Source organism: Engystomops pustulosus, chromosome 8 (assembly GCF_040894005.1).
Source record: "Engystomops pustulosus chromosome 8, aEngPut4.maternal, whole genome shotgun sequence".
Taxonomy (NCBI): domain Eukaryota; kingdom Metazoa; phylum Chordata; class Amphibia; order Anura; family Leptodactylidae; genus Engystomops; species Engystomops pustulosus.
Genome location: NC_092418.1, coordinates 67,250,686 through 67,270,133, shown reverse-complemented (window position 1 = coordinate 67,270,133; position 19,448 = coordinate 67,250,686). Strand labels below are relative to the sequence as shown.

The following is a 19,448-nucleotide window of genomic DNA, read 5'->3' as shown; positions in this document are numbered from 1 at the left end:
CCCCACCGCTAGCAGTCGGTGCTTGCCACTATCGCGGCTATTAACTCCTCAAATGCCGGCAGCATTTGAAAACCCATCTTGGATCCGATCGTCGCTCCCCAGAATGTGCAGAACACCCCAGAGCAATCGGTCTTCGTCAGACCCGAGGCTGCATGGTTTCTGCAGCTTCATTACAGTGAGCCAGTGGCTCATTGTAATGTATACAGTGCAGAAATGCCATATACTGCAATACAGTAGTATTGCTCTATATGGCAGGAACTATCAGACCCTCTAGGGTTAATGTACCCTAGAGGGTCTAAAAAATGGTAAAAAAAAGTTTTTCAAAAATAATTTTAAAAAGTAAAAAAAAACCTAAAGAACAAATCATCCCCCTTTCCCTAGAATTGATATAAAACATAATAAACAGTGAAAATCACAGATGCAATTGGTGTCGTCATATCCCAAAATGCCCGATCTTTCAAAATATGAAAAAAACTGTTATTGTCTGCAGTGACAACCCAATAACGGAAAATAGCGCCCACATACATCACATAAAAAATGGAATAAAAAGTCATCAAAATGTTGCACAGACTTCAGAATGGTAGCAATGAAAATGTCGGCAATTTTCCATAAAAGAACACCGTACACCAAAGCATGAAAGTTATTAGCGTCAGATTTTTTTCTTTTTTTTGTACACAATGGTTTAACTTTTGAAAATTGTGTTAAAACACAATAAAACCTATATAAATTTGGTATTACCGTGATCGCACCGAACCAAAGAATAAAGTAGAGATGTTATTTGGAGCACATGTCGAGGGTCGTAAAAACAGAGCCCACAAGAACTCCCAGCTTCCCAGTACACGGCATGGAATAATAATTAATGTGATGGTGAAATAAAATCTGTTATGCACAAAATAAGCCCTCACACAGCTCTGTACACGGAAAAATTTAAACGTTACGGATTTTTGAAGGTGGAGAGCGAGAAATGAGTGAAAAAAAACCTGCACCCTTAAAGGGGTTTTCTCATCTGGGCATTCACATTCAGTTTGATAAATCTGCCATACATAAACATTTCTTCAATTAGATGTTATTAAAAAAAAAATGTTCCTGTGTGAAGATAATTTCTCATAAATGTAGTGATATGGTCCCTTAGAAACAAGATAGCTTCCTCGGATACGGCCACCTCTGCTGGAGGGATTGCACAAAGAAACAAAAGTTTTTGTATATGAAATTTCCGAGAGTTACTTCATAACACCGCAGCTGTCCTGTGGTAATGATTTCTGAAGCCAGGAGGTCCGGCAGGGCTTTATAGCGCATGTCTGGCCACCGCTACCAAAATCTGACGTGGTCGTAACCGAGGAAGCCATCTCGTTTCTAAGGGACAACATGGCTACATTTATGAGAAATTATCTTCACACAGGTACATTTTTTTTTAATAACATCCAATTGAAGAAATGTTTATATATGGAAGATTGGTGAAACTGAATTTGACTGCCCAGACGAGAATACCCCTTTAAGCGGTTAATATAAAATGTATAATTTATTTTGTTTTAATAGATAAATTTAATGAAAATATATATTAAAAAGAGATCTCTATATGCCAGTGTATTACGCTTGTCACAGTGTATATACATTAGAAGCAGATTGTGTGTATTTACATCTATCGCTCTCTCACACTGATTTGACTACTCACTATAGCCACTGTGCCCACAGTTGCCATGATCTCATGTGGCCACGCTTCCATCTTGGCAGCCCCATCCATCTAGTTTTGCAGCCTGTGTGTATTTCCATACATAGTCATCCTGACCAGCAGTGTCTTACACATATGTCACTTATATGCTTAAGGAGATGTGATGCCACTGTCCTCATTGATCCCCAGGTACAGGGAGAAGTTTATGCAGGTTTAGACCCACAGGGCACTTATTTTTAATGGATGAAAATGTTTTAAGAACCATCTATGATGATTGTATAGTCATTAATGCGACCCACGTGAGGCTCCATGCACACAAACGTGTTGAGAAGCTATTAAAACAGCTATATATACGGTCGGCATAGGGCCCCATACTTTTTAATGGGCACTACAGCCATCCATGTACATGGTCCTATTGTGTACTGTAGCGGGATGTATAAAAATATAGAGCATGTATTATTTTCCTTTGTATTTCCGTTCCATAGAAGTCAGTGGGAACATATAAAATATATGCTGCATACGCCTGTGCAACGTATTCTACCGTATATACGTGCAGTATCCAGTACCTGTGGTAGGTGCATGCTGTCTGCCGGCCAATATTCAGACATCCATCATTTGCCAGCCCACTGTATTTTATATGGTGCCATACGATGTCATATGTCCCGCATGTAAAGCCATATATACAGAAAAAGACCATATGGTCGCGTGCTGAGACCTTAAAGGCAGAAATATACCTAGTAAACCACTACCAGTATGATCAACTTTGAAGTGAATGTAAATTTATGGTATCAAGTCAAGGAGGTGGAGAGATTTACACTGAATTCAAGCTTTGCCTGTCTCAGAAATTCCCCTTTACTTGTAATTGATGGTTCTGAACGCAGAGACCTCGCTTACCAGATCTCCTGATGTCTGGTGCATGATGGAGTAGTTGTTGCAGGAGATGTTCAGAGGCAGGGAGAGCTTGACTTCACTATTAACCCGTTAACGCTCAGCGTCCGATATATCGGACGCTGAGCTCAATGACTTAGCGCTCAGCGTCCGATATATCGGACGCTGAGCCCATGCCGGTTCAGCTCAAGATCTGAGCCGAACCGGCATCGGGAAACACGGGGTGCCGGCTGTGACTGATAGCCGGCACCCCAGTGTAACACCCGCGATCGGAGTTGTCTCCGATCGCGGGTGCTTAACCCGTTAAATGCCGCGGTCAGCGCGACCGCGGCATCTAACATGCCTCTGGGGGTTCTTTCCCCCACGATCGGCCCCCCCGAACCGTTTTCGGGGGGCGCCGATCGTTGCCATAGCAACTCTGGGGTCCGATCTGGACCCCAGAGTTACCTGCAAGAATTGCCGGTAAGTGACGTCATCTTACTGGCACAGTGCCAGCCTATGCAAGTGTATAGGCTGACACTGATAATACTCTGCAATACATGAGTATTGCAGAATATTATCATGAACAAGCAATCAGAGGATTTCTTGTTCATGTCCCATGGTATAAAAGTGAAAAAGTAAAAAAAAAAATGTTATTCAATAAAAAAATAAAGTAATAAATCACTAAAAATGCCCAAAACCCCCAAAACATATAAAGAGACATATAACTAAAAAAAAAGTCTAAATCATAACACAAACCCCACATATATAGTATCACTGCGTCCGTAACAACCCGTAGAATAAAAGTAAATCATTATTGAACCCCCACAATAAACGCCGTAAAAAAAAACTGCTATAAACCTTCCAAAAATTATGATTTTTAGCTATTCAATCCCACAAAAAATGCAAAAAAATGCGATCAAAAAACCATGTGTACTCCGACATGATACTGGTGCAAAGCACAACATGTACCGCAAAAAACAAGCCATCAACCAGCTCCGTAGCCAAAAAAGTAACAATGTTATGCCACTTGGAAGATGGCAATACATAAATGATAGATTTTTCCCCACATTAGGGTTTTGTTTGACAAATTTAGTAAAACGTAAGAAAATATATTCAAGTCTGGTATCCCCGTAATCGTATCGACCCATAGAATGAAGATAATATGATTATTAGTCTATACGGTGAACACCAAAAAAAAAAAAGAGTAAAAAAACCAGTAGAGAATTGATGCTTTTCTACTCCTGCCCTCAAAAAAAGTTCCTAAATTTTCAACAATAGGTGATACTAGCCCCAAAATGGTAACAATGGAAAAAGCATCTCATCGCGCAAAAAAAATGGCATCACATGGCCACAATAACGAAAAAGCAAAAATTTTATAGCCTTCAAAAGGGGCCAATGAGGAAACTAAAATCCTGGCAGCTGCAGGGCCCTCCTTCCCTTCTGCGCCTCGCTGTGCCCCCATAACACAAGTCACAGCCACATGTGGGGGGTCTTTGTACTCAGGAGAAATTGCAGAACAAATTGTATGGTGAGTTTTCTCTTTTTATCTTTTGGAAATGTATAAATTTTAGGGCTAAATGAACGTGTAAGGGAACAATTTGACCATTCTAAATTTCACCTCCATTTTGATTCAATTACTATGAAGATCTCAAGGGGTTAACAATCTTCGTAAAAGCGGTTTCTGATAGCTTGAGGGGTGCAGATTTGAAAATGGGTTGGTTATATAGGGGGTTTTGATGCTAAATATGTAAAATTTCATTCAAAACTGTATTTATCCCCAAAATAGTCAATTCTGAAAATCCGGAAAAGCGATATTCTTTTTGTAAGCCGCGTGACATCAAAATAAATTATCCAGACATTTCAGAAATTATGAAAATGTAAAGTAGACAAATGGGAAATGTTATTCAGCAACTTATTTAGGTGGTAAATCTATCTGCCTGGAAACGCAATGATTTTGAATTTCGAAAATGGCAAATTTTTCAAAAAATGTATCATATTTTCTTTTTTTTTTTGTAAATAAACGCAAAACTTATCTGCCAAAATTTACCACTAAAATGAAGTACAACATGTGGGGAAAAAACAATCTCAGAATCGTTTTGATAAGTAACAGTGTTCAAAAGTTATAACCATATAAAGCGACGCAGGTCAGAATCCAAAAAATCGGGCTGAGCCTTAACCTGCAAAATGGCTGCGTCCTTAAGGGGTTAAAGGGAATCATTAGCTGTATGTTGTCAAGCAGCTCAGCAGCTTCTACATGCGGTTCCTTTCATTTTCTGGTGCAGTGGCATCATCCTAAAAATCAATTTTGAAGTGAGATGCAAATTCGTTTCATGAAGTCAAGGAGGCGGAGAGTTTAAAACAGAGTCAAGCTTTCCCTGCCATAGATTGCCCCCTTCACTGTATTTATGGTTCCGCAGCCAGGGAAGTCTGGTGCATTATGTCAATCACAAGGGAGTAGGTTCTCAGAGGCGGGTAAGCTTGACTTCTGTGTCAAACTCTCTGACATTATACAACCAATTCACATCTCACTTCAAAGTTGATTTTCTGGATGATGCTACCAAGCTGGACCATAAAAGAAACATGATCTAGAACCTGTTCCACAGCTTGACATCATAATAGCATTGGTTTATTAGGCCAATTTCTGATGACAGATTGCCTTTAAACTCTCCACCATCTTGACTTTGTGAAACACCCCAGATTTGGACATCAAGAAAATGGAAAAATATATTTGACACATCTTAAAAATTCGCTGGCAGACACACACATCTCTGAAATTGCTCTGCTGTGTTAACAAACATCTATGCCACATGTGCGCCACCATACTTTCAGCTCAGTTTTCACCATATTTATTAAATACACCATCAACTCTCAACCCTTTTTAATTAATACCTCCATCAGTTATTTATACAATCTGCCTTCCAATCCCCTCAGAATAACACAACCCCTTCCAGCTTCAGAGGTACTTAAAGGGGTATTCCCACAAAGACAAGATTCTTAAATATTCTCAGGATAATAAAATAATGCATCCTATGATTCAATGTTATTAACAGAAATACAGTATTTCACAGATATAATACCAACCTGTCTCTATCAGTCCTGGTGTACACAATATCTGTTGCCTCTGAGTCATCTGACTATTGGGACGGGAGGACATATAGTTCTCCTGTCTGACGCTGCACTGAGCTGCACTCTGCCTCCAGCCCCCACCTTTGCATTCCAGGACAAGCTCACACAGACTTCCTGCCAGCAAGTGACAACTTCCTGAGGAGAGTAAATCTACACGCTACAGGCAGATAAGATCTTTATTCAGGGAAGGGAGGCATATAGCAGAGCTATGTGTATGTTATGGCTGTTATAGCAGAGCTAAGAATGTCACGTGTAATATGGATCTCATCTCTCTTTTTCTATGTGTCAGATACTAGTGTTCAGAGGCTAAATTAAAGTGTAAATAAACCTGTACTCTGCTAATCTGACCACACTTTGACTACAAAGCATCTCATAGCACAGAGGGATCACAATATGTCTGCTTAGAGGGTACCTGAATTTTATATTGACTATCATGGAGTTATAGGAGCTAAAACTGCAATGAAACTAGAAAGTAAATTTGTAAAGTAAGGTGGTTAAAAATAATTTTTGTCTAAACTTCACTAGGTGATTGAAATTTGAGAAATTTTCATGGACAAACCCCTTTAACTCCATGTTACTCTGGAGCAGAGGCAACTTTTTGTATGCAGCAAGAGCCTCTGCTTCAGGCTCATGTTACTTGAGTCACCTGACATGATGGTGTCACATAAGATCCTTGTCTGTTACAGTTCGGACACCAGGAAGAGGAGAGCGTGGTGCAGAGCTTCTGTTCTATCAGATATCAGCACATCAGAGTGGTCAGTAGAGTCTGGCAGTGCTGGATCCTCCTGACCTTTATACTGTGAGAAGAAAGCCCTTTTTTTAGCAGGACTGTTTTAGTTCTTCTAGTCCATACAATATGGTATATGGGAAATGAATTAAATTTGATGTGGGTGTCAAGTTGGTAAAACTTCTTTTATTCTTAGGGGGCATATTACAGTAGTCGACTTAGCCTTGTGGTTACCTTTTAAAATCGGCAAATTTCATCATATTGCTGGTGAGGTCTCAAGGGCTGAACTCTCTCCATACAAGGCGCGTCGGCTGTATTGCACTAGTGCTGGCACTGATGGAGGCACTTAAAGGGAATATGTCATCAGAATTTGGCATGAGACACTAGCTGTATGTTGTCAAGCAGCTGAACAACTTCAATAGCGTGTCTCTTTCATGGCCTGGTGTGGTGGCATAATTCGGAAAATCTACCTTGAAGTGAGCTGTAACTTTGTTGTTTAAAGTCAAGGAAGCAAAGATTTGCTCTCTCCTCCTCAGAAAGCCCTCTTCACTGTGATTGATTTTCCTGCATCCAGAGACATTACTAAACAGATCTCTTGAAGTCTGATGCATGATGTCAATCACAGAGGAGGCGTTCAGAGCTTCAGTGACTTGACTTCAGTGTCAAACTCTCCACCTCCTTGATAAAACCAATTTACATCTCACTTCAAAGTTGATTTTCTGGATGATGCCACCGCACTGGACCATGCAAGAAACAAAAGCTAGAAGGTGCTACGCTGGTAGTTGTTGATTAGGCCAGTTGCTGATTACAGGTCCCCTTTAACCTAACAGTGAGGACAATGGGCACCGTATATGAGCGTATTTTGAATAAATGGTGATCAAAAGGTCTCAAATTGATATAGATTAAAATGTCAATTAATCCAACAGAAAAAATGACACCTTGTATAAGTTATATGAAAATTATGTTGGTGTCAGAACATGGCAAAACAGCAAAGTGTTTTTTGTTTGACTGGAATTTTTTTTTCCAGTATAATAATAAGCTTTATGTACACGGGGTAGAACATTATATGGCGACATCAAAAAGTAATGTCCAGACCAGACACCACACACTGATCTTTGGACCCTGGGAGGATTCCCCCCTGCCTGGCCCCATCGCACTCTCCTCATACACCCTGGATTTACACTTACTGGTTGGAAGTAGTGGGGCTCCCATGGCAAAACTAATCCATCCAAGACACTATGCTGCAGGGGGATACACAGACTCGATCAATCTACCGGCGATTTTACAGCCAACAACAAAGCCGTTTACATGCTGATTGATACTTGCAGCGTGAAAGGAGCTTTGTTATTGGTCTTATGGACATTGCATCATGTGCTGAGCAGTGCCCGCGTGCTGCGATCCCAGTGATACTTTCGCGCCTTGGACTTTTTATCAAGCACTTCCCAGGGAATAATTGGCAAGCGTACTTTTACACATGTCAATTATTCTGGGAGTAATGGCGCCTTATCATGCGTCTATGACTATCGACCTCAGTATTTTACTTTACATAGCTTAGTATCCTCTGTGTATATTGAAACTTTACTGTGTAAACCCACTAACAAGGTCATTAATAAAAATATTAAAAAGTGTCCCCAATGGTAACGTCATCCCACTCTGAGAGTGTCCCATTAACCCCTTATCACCTACACTAGTTTTCAGCTCAATGACCAGACTCGATTTTTCAAATCTGCCCTGTGTCACGATAATTGGTTATAACTTCGGAACACTTTAACATATCCAGGTGATTTTGAGAATGTTTTCTTATGAGGAATTGTACTTCATGTTAGTTGTAAAAGATGTAAGTGATAAGTTTTGCGTTTCTGCCTGAAAAAAAGTGAAAATTTGGCAAAAGTTCGTAAAAAATCTTCAATTTCCAAGTTTGAAATGTTCTGCTTTCCAGACAGGAAGTAAAACTCATTTTTCTAGGATAATATGAGGTGCAGAACTTTAGGTGCGATTATTCTCATTTTCATGAAGATCCCCAAAACTCACATTTTTAGGGACAACTCAGCTTTCAAGTGACTTTGAAAGGCCTAAATAATAGTAACACCATAAATTACTCCATGTAAAACAACTTCTATTCTTAGGTCTATTAACCCTTTGTTTCACATGGGTTAAAACAATATGAACCTGCGATTTAGAAACTTTTGATATTTTTTTGGGAAAATAAATTCATTTAGGTCAAAACTGATGTTTTCATAATAAATTAAATGATTAAACGCTCTGCAACATTTGATGACCAATTTCTCCCGAGTACACGGATACCCGATATGAGGTGGTAAACTGCTTTATGGGCGCACGGCCGGGCATAGAAGGGAAGGAGGCACCATTCACAGCAGATTTGTATTGTCACATTGTAGAATCTATAAAATAAATTTTTTTTGGTAATGCGAACATATGAGGGCTTATTATTTGCGGGATGAGATACAATGTATAGATATAGATGGCGGGTCCGAGATTTTATTAACGATTTTAACCCCTTAACGCTCTGCGCCGTAGCTCTACGGCGCAGAGGTATAAGGGATGTATGAAGAGGGCTCACGGGCTGAGTCCTCTTCATACAAAGGTGGGTGTTTTTGCAAAATGCATACAACCCCCACCGCTAATAACCGCGGTCGGTGCTAGCACAAAGTCGCCGGCGGCATTTAAAAGACGGCGGCGCGCGGGCGCCGCCATCTTTTTTTCGATCGCCACGCCCCCGAACGTCATCGGGGGGCGGCGATCGGTTGCCATGGTAGCCTCGTGTCTTCTTTTGACACGAGGCTATCTGGCAGCTGCAGATTCGTTACAATGAGCCAGTGGCTGCACATGTTATCATGGTGCAGAGTTGCAGCATTATAAACATTAGAAAGAAGCTTATTGCAGCTTGTGGAATGGCCATGGGATTACTGCTGCCTTTTTAACGCCTATTCCAATAATAATTTATCTGAGCAGAGCTGATGTGCTTGTTTTTGTACCATTCTTTGGAGCGCAAATCTGTATCAGCAAAACCTTGGTGTTGGCAAGGTTCCTTTATGAAAGGAAGAAAAAGGAGCAAATTTGGTGTCTGATCAGAGGACTTTTCCATTAAAAAAAATGCAAATTAGGTGAACTTCAGACTGTTTGGTTTAATTTTTAACACGTTTAACATGGCAAGAACACCTTATGATAAATGAAACCAAATAGAAAACATTGAAAGAAACAACAAAGATCTCACTATAAATGACCCCCACTGAAATCAGTTTTTTAGGGAAAGATATATAAAGAATAAACTGCAGGTTTCTTCTACCTGCTTCACATATAGCAGCATACTGCCCGGGGCATCTATACAAGAACAATGCACTGATCTGCAAAAGTCATGGTTAGAATAACCTTTAGTATTCTGTTGGCTTCTTCTTTACATATTCACTGTCATAGGCTGAGGAGAGAATTTTCCTAATCTTTATAAGAACTTAATCCTTTCTAGCACTTTTCCTAAACCTGGTCAGGTGATCATCTGATGAATCATTGGAGTGAATGCTAACCTAATAACAAATTCATATTCTGTGTATGTATATTCACTATTTTGGTTTATATAGGCTTGACACGTGTATGTTACAGGTTATGTTGTATCATTTTTTACCTTTTAACCCCTTAACGCTGCAGCCCTTTTACATTTTTTCTTTTTCATTTTTCACTCCCCACCTTCAAAAATCTATAACGTTTTTATTTTTCCATGTACAGAGCTGTGTTATGGATTATTTTCTGCGTAAAAAATTACACTTCAAAATGGTGGTATTTAACCCCTTCCCGACGCGTGCCGTACTAGTACGGCGCGCGCCAGGTCCCGGTGCATGGAGAGGGCTCGCGGGCCGAGCCCTCTCCATAGCCGGTAAGTCTTTGCTGCATATTGCAGCAAAGTCTTACCGGTAACACCCGCAATCGGTGCTAGCACCGATCGCGGGTGTTCTCACCTCGATTGCCGCCGGCAATGCTGCCGGCGGCTTCAAAGAGATGGCGCCGCCATCTTGATGTGGATCGCTGCTCCCCGATGACGTCACGGGGAGCGGCGATCCGTCGCCATGGTAACCTCGGGTGTTCCGAATACCCAAGGCTACTTCGTTTTAACCCATGCATTACAATGTGCTAATTGCATATTGTAATGCATGGGGAGTAAAATCCACATATACTGCCATACTGTAGTATGGCAGTATATGATAGGATCGATCAGACTACCTAGGGTTAGAGTACCCTAGGGAGTCTGAAAAATAGTAAAAGTAAAAATAAAAAAAAGTTTAAAAAAAAAATTATAATAAAAAAACCTAAAAATTCAAATCACCCCCCTTTCCCTAGAACTGATATAAAAATAAATAAACAGTAAAAATCATAAACACATTAGGTATCGCCGCGTCCGAAAATGCCCGATCTATCAAAATATGATAACGGTTTTTCACTATGTTTAACCCCGTAACGGAAAATAGCGTCCAAATTCGAAAATGGCATTTTTTTGCCATTTTGAAAAATATAAAAAAATTAATAAAAAGTGATCAAAAGGTCGCACAGTCCCAAAAATTATAGTAATGAAAACGCCATCAAAATGACACTATCCACAGCTCCGTACACCAAAGTATGAAAAAGTTATTGGCGCCAGAAGATGGCAAAATAAAAAAAAAATATTTTGTACAGGAGGTTTTAATTTTTTTAAATGTATGAAAACATTATAAAATCTATACAAATTTGGTATCCACGTGATCGTACCGACCCAAAGAATAAAGTAGACATGTCATTTGGGACGCAGAGTGAAAGCTGTAAAATCCAAGCCCACAAGAAAACGTCACAAATGTGGTTTTTCACCATTTTCACTACATTTGGAATTGCCATGGAATATTAAATACCGTCACTATGAAGTGCAATTTGTTACGCAGAAAATAAGCCATAACACAGCTCTTTATGTGGAAAAATAAAAAAGTTATAGATTTTTGAAGTTGGTGAGTGAAAAATGGAAGTGAAAAAACTAAAAAAGGCCAAGTCGTTAAGGGGTTAATATACCATGCCGTGTACTGGGAAACGGGAAAAAATTCCAAATGCAGTGAAATTGGTAAAAGAAACAGCATTTGTGCCGTATCCTTGTGGGCTTGGATTTTACGGATTTCACTGTACTCCCCAAATGACAGGTCTACTTTATTCTTTGAGTCGGTACGATTACGGGGATAACAAATTTGTATAGGTTAATGTTTTCATACATTTACAAAAATGAAAACCTCTTGTACTAAAATTTTTGGGGGGATTTTGCCATCTTCTGGCGCTGATAATTTTTTTTTACTTTGGTGTACGGAGCTGTGGGTGGTGTCTTTTTTTGCGTTTTACAATTTATTTATTTTTTTAAATGGCAAAGTGCCGTTTGGGACTTTGGGTGCAATTTTCCGTTACTGGGTTATACGCAATGAAAAACCGTTATTATATTTTGATCAGGCATTTTCGGACGCGGCGATACCTAATATGTTTATAATTATTACTGTTTATTTATATCAATTCTAGGGAAAGGGGGGGATTTGAGTTTTTAGGGTTTATTTTATAATTGTTTTTAAAAACATTTTTACCATTTTTCAGACTCCCTTGGTCCCTTAACCCTAGGTTGTCTGTCATATACTGCCATGCACCGCCATCTTTTTGAAGCCGCTGGCACCGATCGCGGGTGTTACCGGTAAGCCTTTGCTGCCCTCTCCATGCACCCGGCATGTGATGTAATACGTCACATGTCAGTAAGGGGTTAATGTCCCGTTAGAAAATGATTTTATAGGGCCCCAGATTTAAATGAGAAACATGTGAAAAGCTTCCCACCTCTCCTCCGTGTAAACCATAGTATAGTATAGCAGGTTGACTTCCTCTTATACTTTTTGCCCCTGTATTGTGCAAAGCATTCCTACAAGACTTTCTTGGAGGAAGATGAGAAAAATCCTGCATATGAACAAAAGATGGGACAAGTGTATCTGCCGTTTATTTTAAAAATGGTATTCCAACTTTTACCATACAATTTATGATATTGACATTGGATATTACACACATTTATACAATGTACAGGAGCCTGTGTTTCAGTTGACTTGGACTACACTACAGCAGGCCATTTGATCTAACCTCAAGGTGGTGCTCACTGGAATGCTGAGACTACTTCAGACAGCTGATGTTTGGTGGTTTCACATCCCTACCATTCTGACTAGCTTGATGTCCAATCTTAAGGATAAGTGGGGAATAAAAAAGGAAACCTGAGGTGTGAGTAAGAGCTAGCTGCTTGTGCTTCTAAGTTGGCTAGCTTGTACTCAAATTGGCACTGCGCACATTACTGTTGCAAGCGTGGTGCACCTGTGGAACAGGATGGCACGGAATTGGGCACTGCACATGCATGGGAATATCAAATAGTAGTGTGTGGACGTGTAGCTCGGCGAAGTGGACCTGAGGAAGCGGGGGAGCTTGACTGGATCCCTGGAAGAAATGAGAGGGAAATACAGGCTGTCCCCTACTTAAGGACACCCGACTTACAGACAACCCATAGTTAAAGACAGACCCCCTGACCTCTGGTGAAGCTTTCTGAATGCTTTACTATAGTGCCAGATTGCAATGATCAGCTGTAAGGTGTCTGTAATGAAGCTTTATTGATAATCCTTGGTCCCATTACAGCAAAAAATGTTTAAACTCCAATTGTCACTGGGGCCAAAATTAGTTTTGTCTGGATCTACAATTATAAAATATACAGTTTCGACTTGCATACAAATTCAACTTAAGAACAAACCTCCGGACCCTATCTTGTACGTAACCCGGGGACTGCCTGTAAAGTGGTTTATAATGAACAGCTGGTACCTAGAAGAACCACATTAGAAGCATTGAGACCTTTACAGTATTCTATGAGGTGCTGTTTGGGGTTTATTAACCCCTTAACGCCAAAGCCACTTTTCACCTACCTGACATGGCCCATTTTTTTCAAATCTGCCCTGTGTCACTGTAAGTGGTTATAACTTTGAAACGCTATAACATAGCCTAGTGATTTGAAAATTGGGGATGACAACCACCAAACTCACAGTTTGTTTATTCTGGAACACGGCTACTGGTGGAAGGTTCCTGGTTAGATGGTGTCCGGCAGAGGTTGCCCACAGCTTGGTATAGGTAGTTTCAGGCTAGAGGTGAGTGGCTGCTTCAACAGCAGAATAATGCAGACTCTTGAAGGTGGAGGATCTGTAGAGGCCTGATATCCACACAGGCCATGTGTTGAGATGTGTGCTCTTCCTCAGCACTCCCAGAAAGAGCCCAGAACTTCCACTCCCAGTTAACGCACACCATTGTAGTCAATGGTTGCCAGATACTGTACGGTGAGAACATTGTGTCTCATGACGCAGTGTCCAAGTCAGGTGGACATGCCGCAAAAGATAAAGCAGCACCCATTCCTGCCCTGTTTTGTGGCACAACCACTCAGTTTCCTATAGAGGGAAGGGGGTAAGCAGTGCCCTCTCCTCGCGGCTTGCTAGCCTTAGGCACAACACAAAATGCTGTTACGAGAGCCACTTGTCAGCTGTGATTATCATGGGCAGAAGAAAAAAATCAATCCACACATTTCCATTTTGTGTTGCATAGTACAGAAAACAAACATCTCCCGAATAACCCCTAAATTAAATCCTTATTTGGCCAAAGAAATAAAAGATTTCCAAAAGGTAAAGATAGAAGTTAAAAAGTAAAACTTGGGGCGCTGCTGTATTATATAATGGTGACAATTTACTTTATGAAGGTAAAATATCACTTGATTTACTGAGAGTTATTTAAATGTAGTTACGGTATATACAATAGCTTCTAACTCCAAACAATGGGTTCAGTCTTTACCTTCTCCAAAGGTTTTATTTTTTAGCCAAGGGTTTAATTTAGTGGATTATTCATAAAATGTTTGTTAAAAAGTAAAACTTGGGGGGCTGCTGTATTATAAAATGGTGACACTTTAATACTTTATTAATTACACCTACAATGGTTGTTCCTAGATCAATACAACATACATTACCAGTCTGTAGCTGTAAATGTATATTGAGTGGAAGATCCAAACAATCTGTTATTGATATTACACTGTAGAGAAACTTGTATTTAATGAGAACTTGTCACCAGGGATCTCATTTTCACAGGTTCACATGACCATTACAGCTGGATTGCAAAAATGACTTTCTGCCTTTTCAGTGCATTTGCATTACAATATAATTGTGTGTTTTAAGTTACCTTGAACCATGTCAGAATTCTGTTCCTGTCCCCAGTTTATTTTGGATAGGATGCATTTAAGGAAAAAAAAAAAAAAAAACATGCGACTTCTCTGTGCTGCTCAATCCCTCCTCAGCTCTCAGCCCTCACCTTTGTGCTCTTGTACAACTCCTCCCTCCCCCATTGAGAGTTCAGCTCTGTCCCTGCGTGGGTGAAAGAGCAGGAGGCGCTTCTACAGGAGCAGAAAGGTGAGAGCTGAGGAGTGAGTGAGCAGCACAAGTCAAACAAACCTACGACTCAGAACAGAACAAGGGAAGTTTTATTGTAATGTCAACGAAAACACAGAAAGACGTTTTTGCAATCCAGCTTTTCACCTTCCTGACACGGCCCATTTTTTCAAATCTGCCTTGTGTCACTAAGTGGTTATAACTTCATAACACTTTAACTTAGCCAAGTGATTTTAAAATTGTTTTCTCGTGACACATTGTACTTCATGTTAGTTGAAAAATTTTGGTGATATATTTTGCATTTATTTATGCGAAAATCAGATATTTTGTGAAAATTTGGAAAAATTCTCAATTTTAGAACTTCAAAATGTTCTACTTTTTCCACACATAGTCATAACAGCAAAAAAACGTAATAACTAACATTAACCAAATGTCTAATTTATGTGGACATGGTTTTTTATGCATACTCTTATTTTTGTAGGACATTAGGTGCGATTTTTCACATAAAAACCGCAAAATACTGCTATTGAAGGACCTGCTCATGTTTCAAATCACTTTGAGAGGCCTAAATTAATGTAAAACCCCATAAATTACCCCATTATAGAAACTACACCCCTCAATGTATGTAAAACAACTTTTATGACGTTTTTTAACCCTTTAATTGTTTTACAAGGGTTAAAACAAAATCGGATACAATTTTGAAAATACAGTGGATAAAATACCAAAAGGTGGGGAAAGTGAGCAATGAAATAGCGGAGACAAAGAAAGTTCTGTAGAATTACAGACTGGGATGGAGGGAGTGATGGGGAACAGGAAGATCTTGTACCTCATTCTGTACAGAAAACATTTGTTGTTCAGCACACATCCAGCTCTGCATTCACTGTCACATGTCCTCCTCTTTGAGCAGGGAGCAGCAGCCCTCCCCTCCCATGAATCCATAATTTGTTTACACTTTGCTTCTCTGATGGATTCCAGGGCTTATCAGCACATGGAGAGGAGGCAGCCATTGCAGCACTACAGTAATCTGAGGGGGATAGCAAGAAAACCGCTGTATATAGGTGATAAAGATAATGGGCAAAGTTGTTTTACATCGCAAAAGCTGTCGATTTGTCGAAACCCAAAAAACCTTTACAGTTAGTCTTTAAATATTTTAAAATCTACTAAAAACTAGTAACACCTATATAAATTTGGTATCCCTGTGCTCGTATCAACCCAAAGAATAAAGAGGAAGTGTCATTTGGAGCTCAGAATGAAATCCATAAAAACGGACTCCACGAGAGTACGCCGCAGTGACTTAGTGCTCAGAGGCAGATATATCGGGATACAGCTGGCTGTAGCTAACAGCCGACATCCCAGTGTAACATCCGCAGTTGGGTGTATTTAGAAACCCGCTAAATGCATGTGCATAGGCTGACACTACTGATATCCTGCAATACAACAGTATTGCAGAGTATTATCATGAACAAGCAATCAGATGATTGCTTCTTCATATGCCATAATGGAAATAGTAAAAAAGTTAAAAATGTTTTTCAATAAAAAATAATAATCAATAAAATGCCCATAATCCCCATAACATATTTTAAAAAAATAACGCAAAAAAAAGTCTAAATCATAACACAAACCCCACATATATAGTATCACATCTGTAACAACCCGTAGAATAAAAGTAAATAATTATTGAACCCGCACAGTGAACACCGCTAAAAAAAAAAACTGTTAAAATCCCGACAAAAATTATTTTTTTTTTTTTTACCTATTGAGTCCCACAAAAAATGCAATAAAAAGTGAACAAAAAAACATATGTACTCTAGAATGATACTGGTACAAAGTACAACATGTCCTGCAAAAAAACAAGGCATCAACCAGCTTTGTAGCCAAAAAAGTAAAAATGTTATGCTACTTGGAAGGCGCCATGCACAAATGATAGATTTTTCCCACATTAGGGTTTTATTTGGCAAATTTAGTAAAACATAAGAAAAAATATTCATGTCTGGTATCCCCGTAATCGTATCGACCTATAGAATAAAATACCATGATTATTAGGCTATACGGTGAACACGAAAAAAAAAAAAGTAAAAAGCCCAGTATAGAATTGATGCTTTTCTGTTTCTGATCTCCTAAAAAGTTCCTAAATTTTCAACAATAGGGGATACCAACCCCAAAATGGTAACACTGGAAAGAGCATCTCATCCCGCCAAAAAAAGCAGTCACATGGCCCCAATAACGAAAGAGCTGAAAATTTTATAGCCTACAAAAGGGGCCAGTGAGGAAACTAAAATCCTGGCAGCTGCAGGGTGCTCCTTCCCTTCTGCGCCTCGCTGTGCACCCATAAAACAAATCACGGCCACGGTCTCTGTACTTGGGAGAAATTGCAGAACAAATTGTATGATGGATTTTTCTCTTTCTCTTTTTATCTTTGAGAAATGTGTAAATTTTAGGGCTAAATGAACGTATAACCGACACAATTTGACCATTCTAAAATTCACCGCCATTTTGATTCAATTACTACGAAGATCACAAGGGGTTAACAATCTTCCTAAAAGCTGTTTCTGATAGTTTGAGGGGTGCAGATTTGAAAATGGGTTGATTATATAAGGTTTTTTTTATGTTAAATATGTAAAATTTCATTCCAAATTATTATTCCCAAAGCAGTCAATCCTGAAAATACGGAAAACCGATATTCGATTTGTAAGCCGGGTGACTTCAAAATAAATTATCGAGACATTTCAAAAATTATGAAAATGTAAAGTAGACATATGGGAAATGTTATTCGGCAACTTATTTAGGTGGTAAATCTATCTGCTTGAAAATGCAATGATTTCGTACAACATGTGGGGGAAAAAAACTATCTCAGAATACTTTTGATAAGTAACAGAGTTCAAAAGTTATAACCATATAAAGAGATGCATGTCAGAATACAAAAAATAGGGCTGAGCTTTAAACTTTAAAGGGAACCTACCTGATCTACAGGATGGACGCAGCCATTTTAAAGGGAACCTACCACCACAAATCTACCTATGAAGGTGGATCAATGGGACGTGAGGATAGTCCTTTTAAGGGCTAATCCTCACGTCCCCACACTTTTTAGTTGACTTTTATTAGACTTTTATGCACATTTACTTATGCGGCTACTGGGGCATGGAGTAGCCGCATCTGAGGTTACACGAGGCGGCTACTCCACGCCCCGGTAGCCTCTTTCCCCTCCTACTCACCATCTTCGGCGCGTAGCTGCGCGCCCTCGTCCGGCGATCCTGCCTTCTGCGCATGCGCAGACGGCAGGTCGCCAGACGGGGGCGCGCAGCTACCGGGGCGTGGAGTAGCCGCCTCGTGTAACCTCAGATGTGGCTACTCCACGCCCCAGTAGCCGCATAAGTAAATTTGCATAAAAGTTAACAAAAAAGTGCAGGGACGTGAGGTTTAGCCCTTAAAAGGGTTATCCTCACGTCCCATTGATCCACCTACTACCCGATCTACCTTTATAGGTAGATTTGTGGTGGTAGGTTCCCTTTAAAATGGCTGCGTCCATCCTGTAGATCAGTGTTTATAAGAATTGGATAAATGCCATACGCTACCCTGCTTCTGTAATATGCTATGTGTGTGTGAGGGGGGGGAGTGCCCTAAGACTTTTGAATCCTGCAGGTGTTGCACAAGCAAAACAATAAATGTTAAGGGTTGTAAAGGATTCTTTCGATTTAAATATGGGATATTAGTCACTGCAAAAGAGTGGCACTAGTGGTGGCTAGACCACATAGGGAGGCATGGCCACATCCTCCATGCATCAAGAAGCTCATGTGCATAAATATAAAACCAGACTTTTCTCTAAAGTGTCAGTTCTTTTGAAAAAGGAATCCTTATAAAGTGATTTTTTTTTTAAGTTATTTATTTTTATTTATTTTTTTACTTGTATTGCGTTTGACTTTAGTGCTTACAACCCAGGTGCAGGAAAAATGTAACAAAATTACAAATTTCAGTGCATCAAAGACGTAATTTTTTACATTTTTTTTTGTAAATATTTTTGGCTGTTATCTACTCTTAGGTAACTAAATGACCATGGAAGCTGGAGCAGAGACGCAGCAGAGTGGAGATGCAGCTGTGACGGAGGCAGAAGCCCAACAGATGACTATTCAAACCCAGCCTCAGATTGCAACGTTAGCACAGGTAAAGCCTAATTGAGGCTTCCTTAGGGCTCATTCAGTTGTTTTGTATGTAGAATACGGACCCATTCATTTCTATGGGTGTGTTCACATGTCCAGTTTTTCCCCAAGGATGTACCAACCAGTGGGTCCAAAAACAAATATAAATTTAGACGGCACACGGATGACATCCATATGCGGTCTGTTTTTTTTTTTTTTTTTTTTTTTGCTTGCCAATTAACTGGTCTGGGCAGGAAGTAGGTTATAATCCATTTCTAACAAATGCGGATACAAAACTGACTGCACACAGACTCTTTTAAAACTGACATTGAACTGACATGCCCCTCTGAATTAGTCTTTAATGCTGGTCTTCCAGAAAGTTTGACACTACATAGCACTGGACAGCATTAGATATTGCTTCTGGAGATCTGTTAAATCATACCTGTGTTTCATGTTAGAATTAGGATTGTGAA

At 39.7% G+C, this 19,448-nt stretch overlaps 1 protein-coding gene across 2 annotated transcripts in view; it reads left to right on the top strand.

Moving 5' to 3' along the window:
* Positions 1-19,448, top strand: part of CREB1 (cAMP responsive element binding protein 1) — a 46,395-nt gene that overhangs the window by 8,950 nt on the left and 17,997 nt on the right. The window contains exon 2 of one of the 2 annotated variants that reach the window (XM_072121049.1): positions 18,879-19,000. The exons of the other annotated variant lie outside the window; for it this stretch is intronic. Within the exon in view, the coding sequence (XP_071977150.1) occupies positions 18,887-19,000 (114 nt within the window). The 5' untranslated portion in view covers positions 18,879-18,886. The remainder of the gene's footprint in view (positions 1-18,878; positions 19,001-19,448) is intronic. 2 annotated transcript variants of the gene reach the window in all.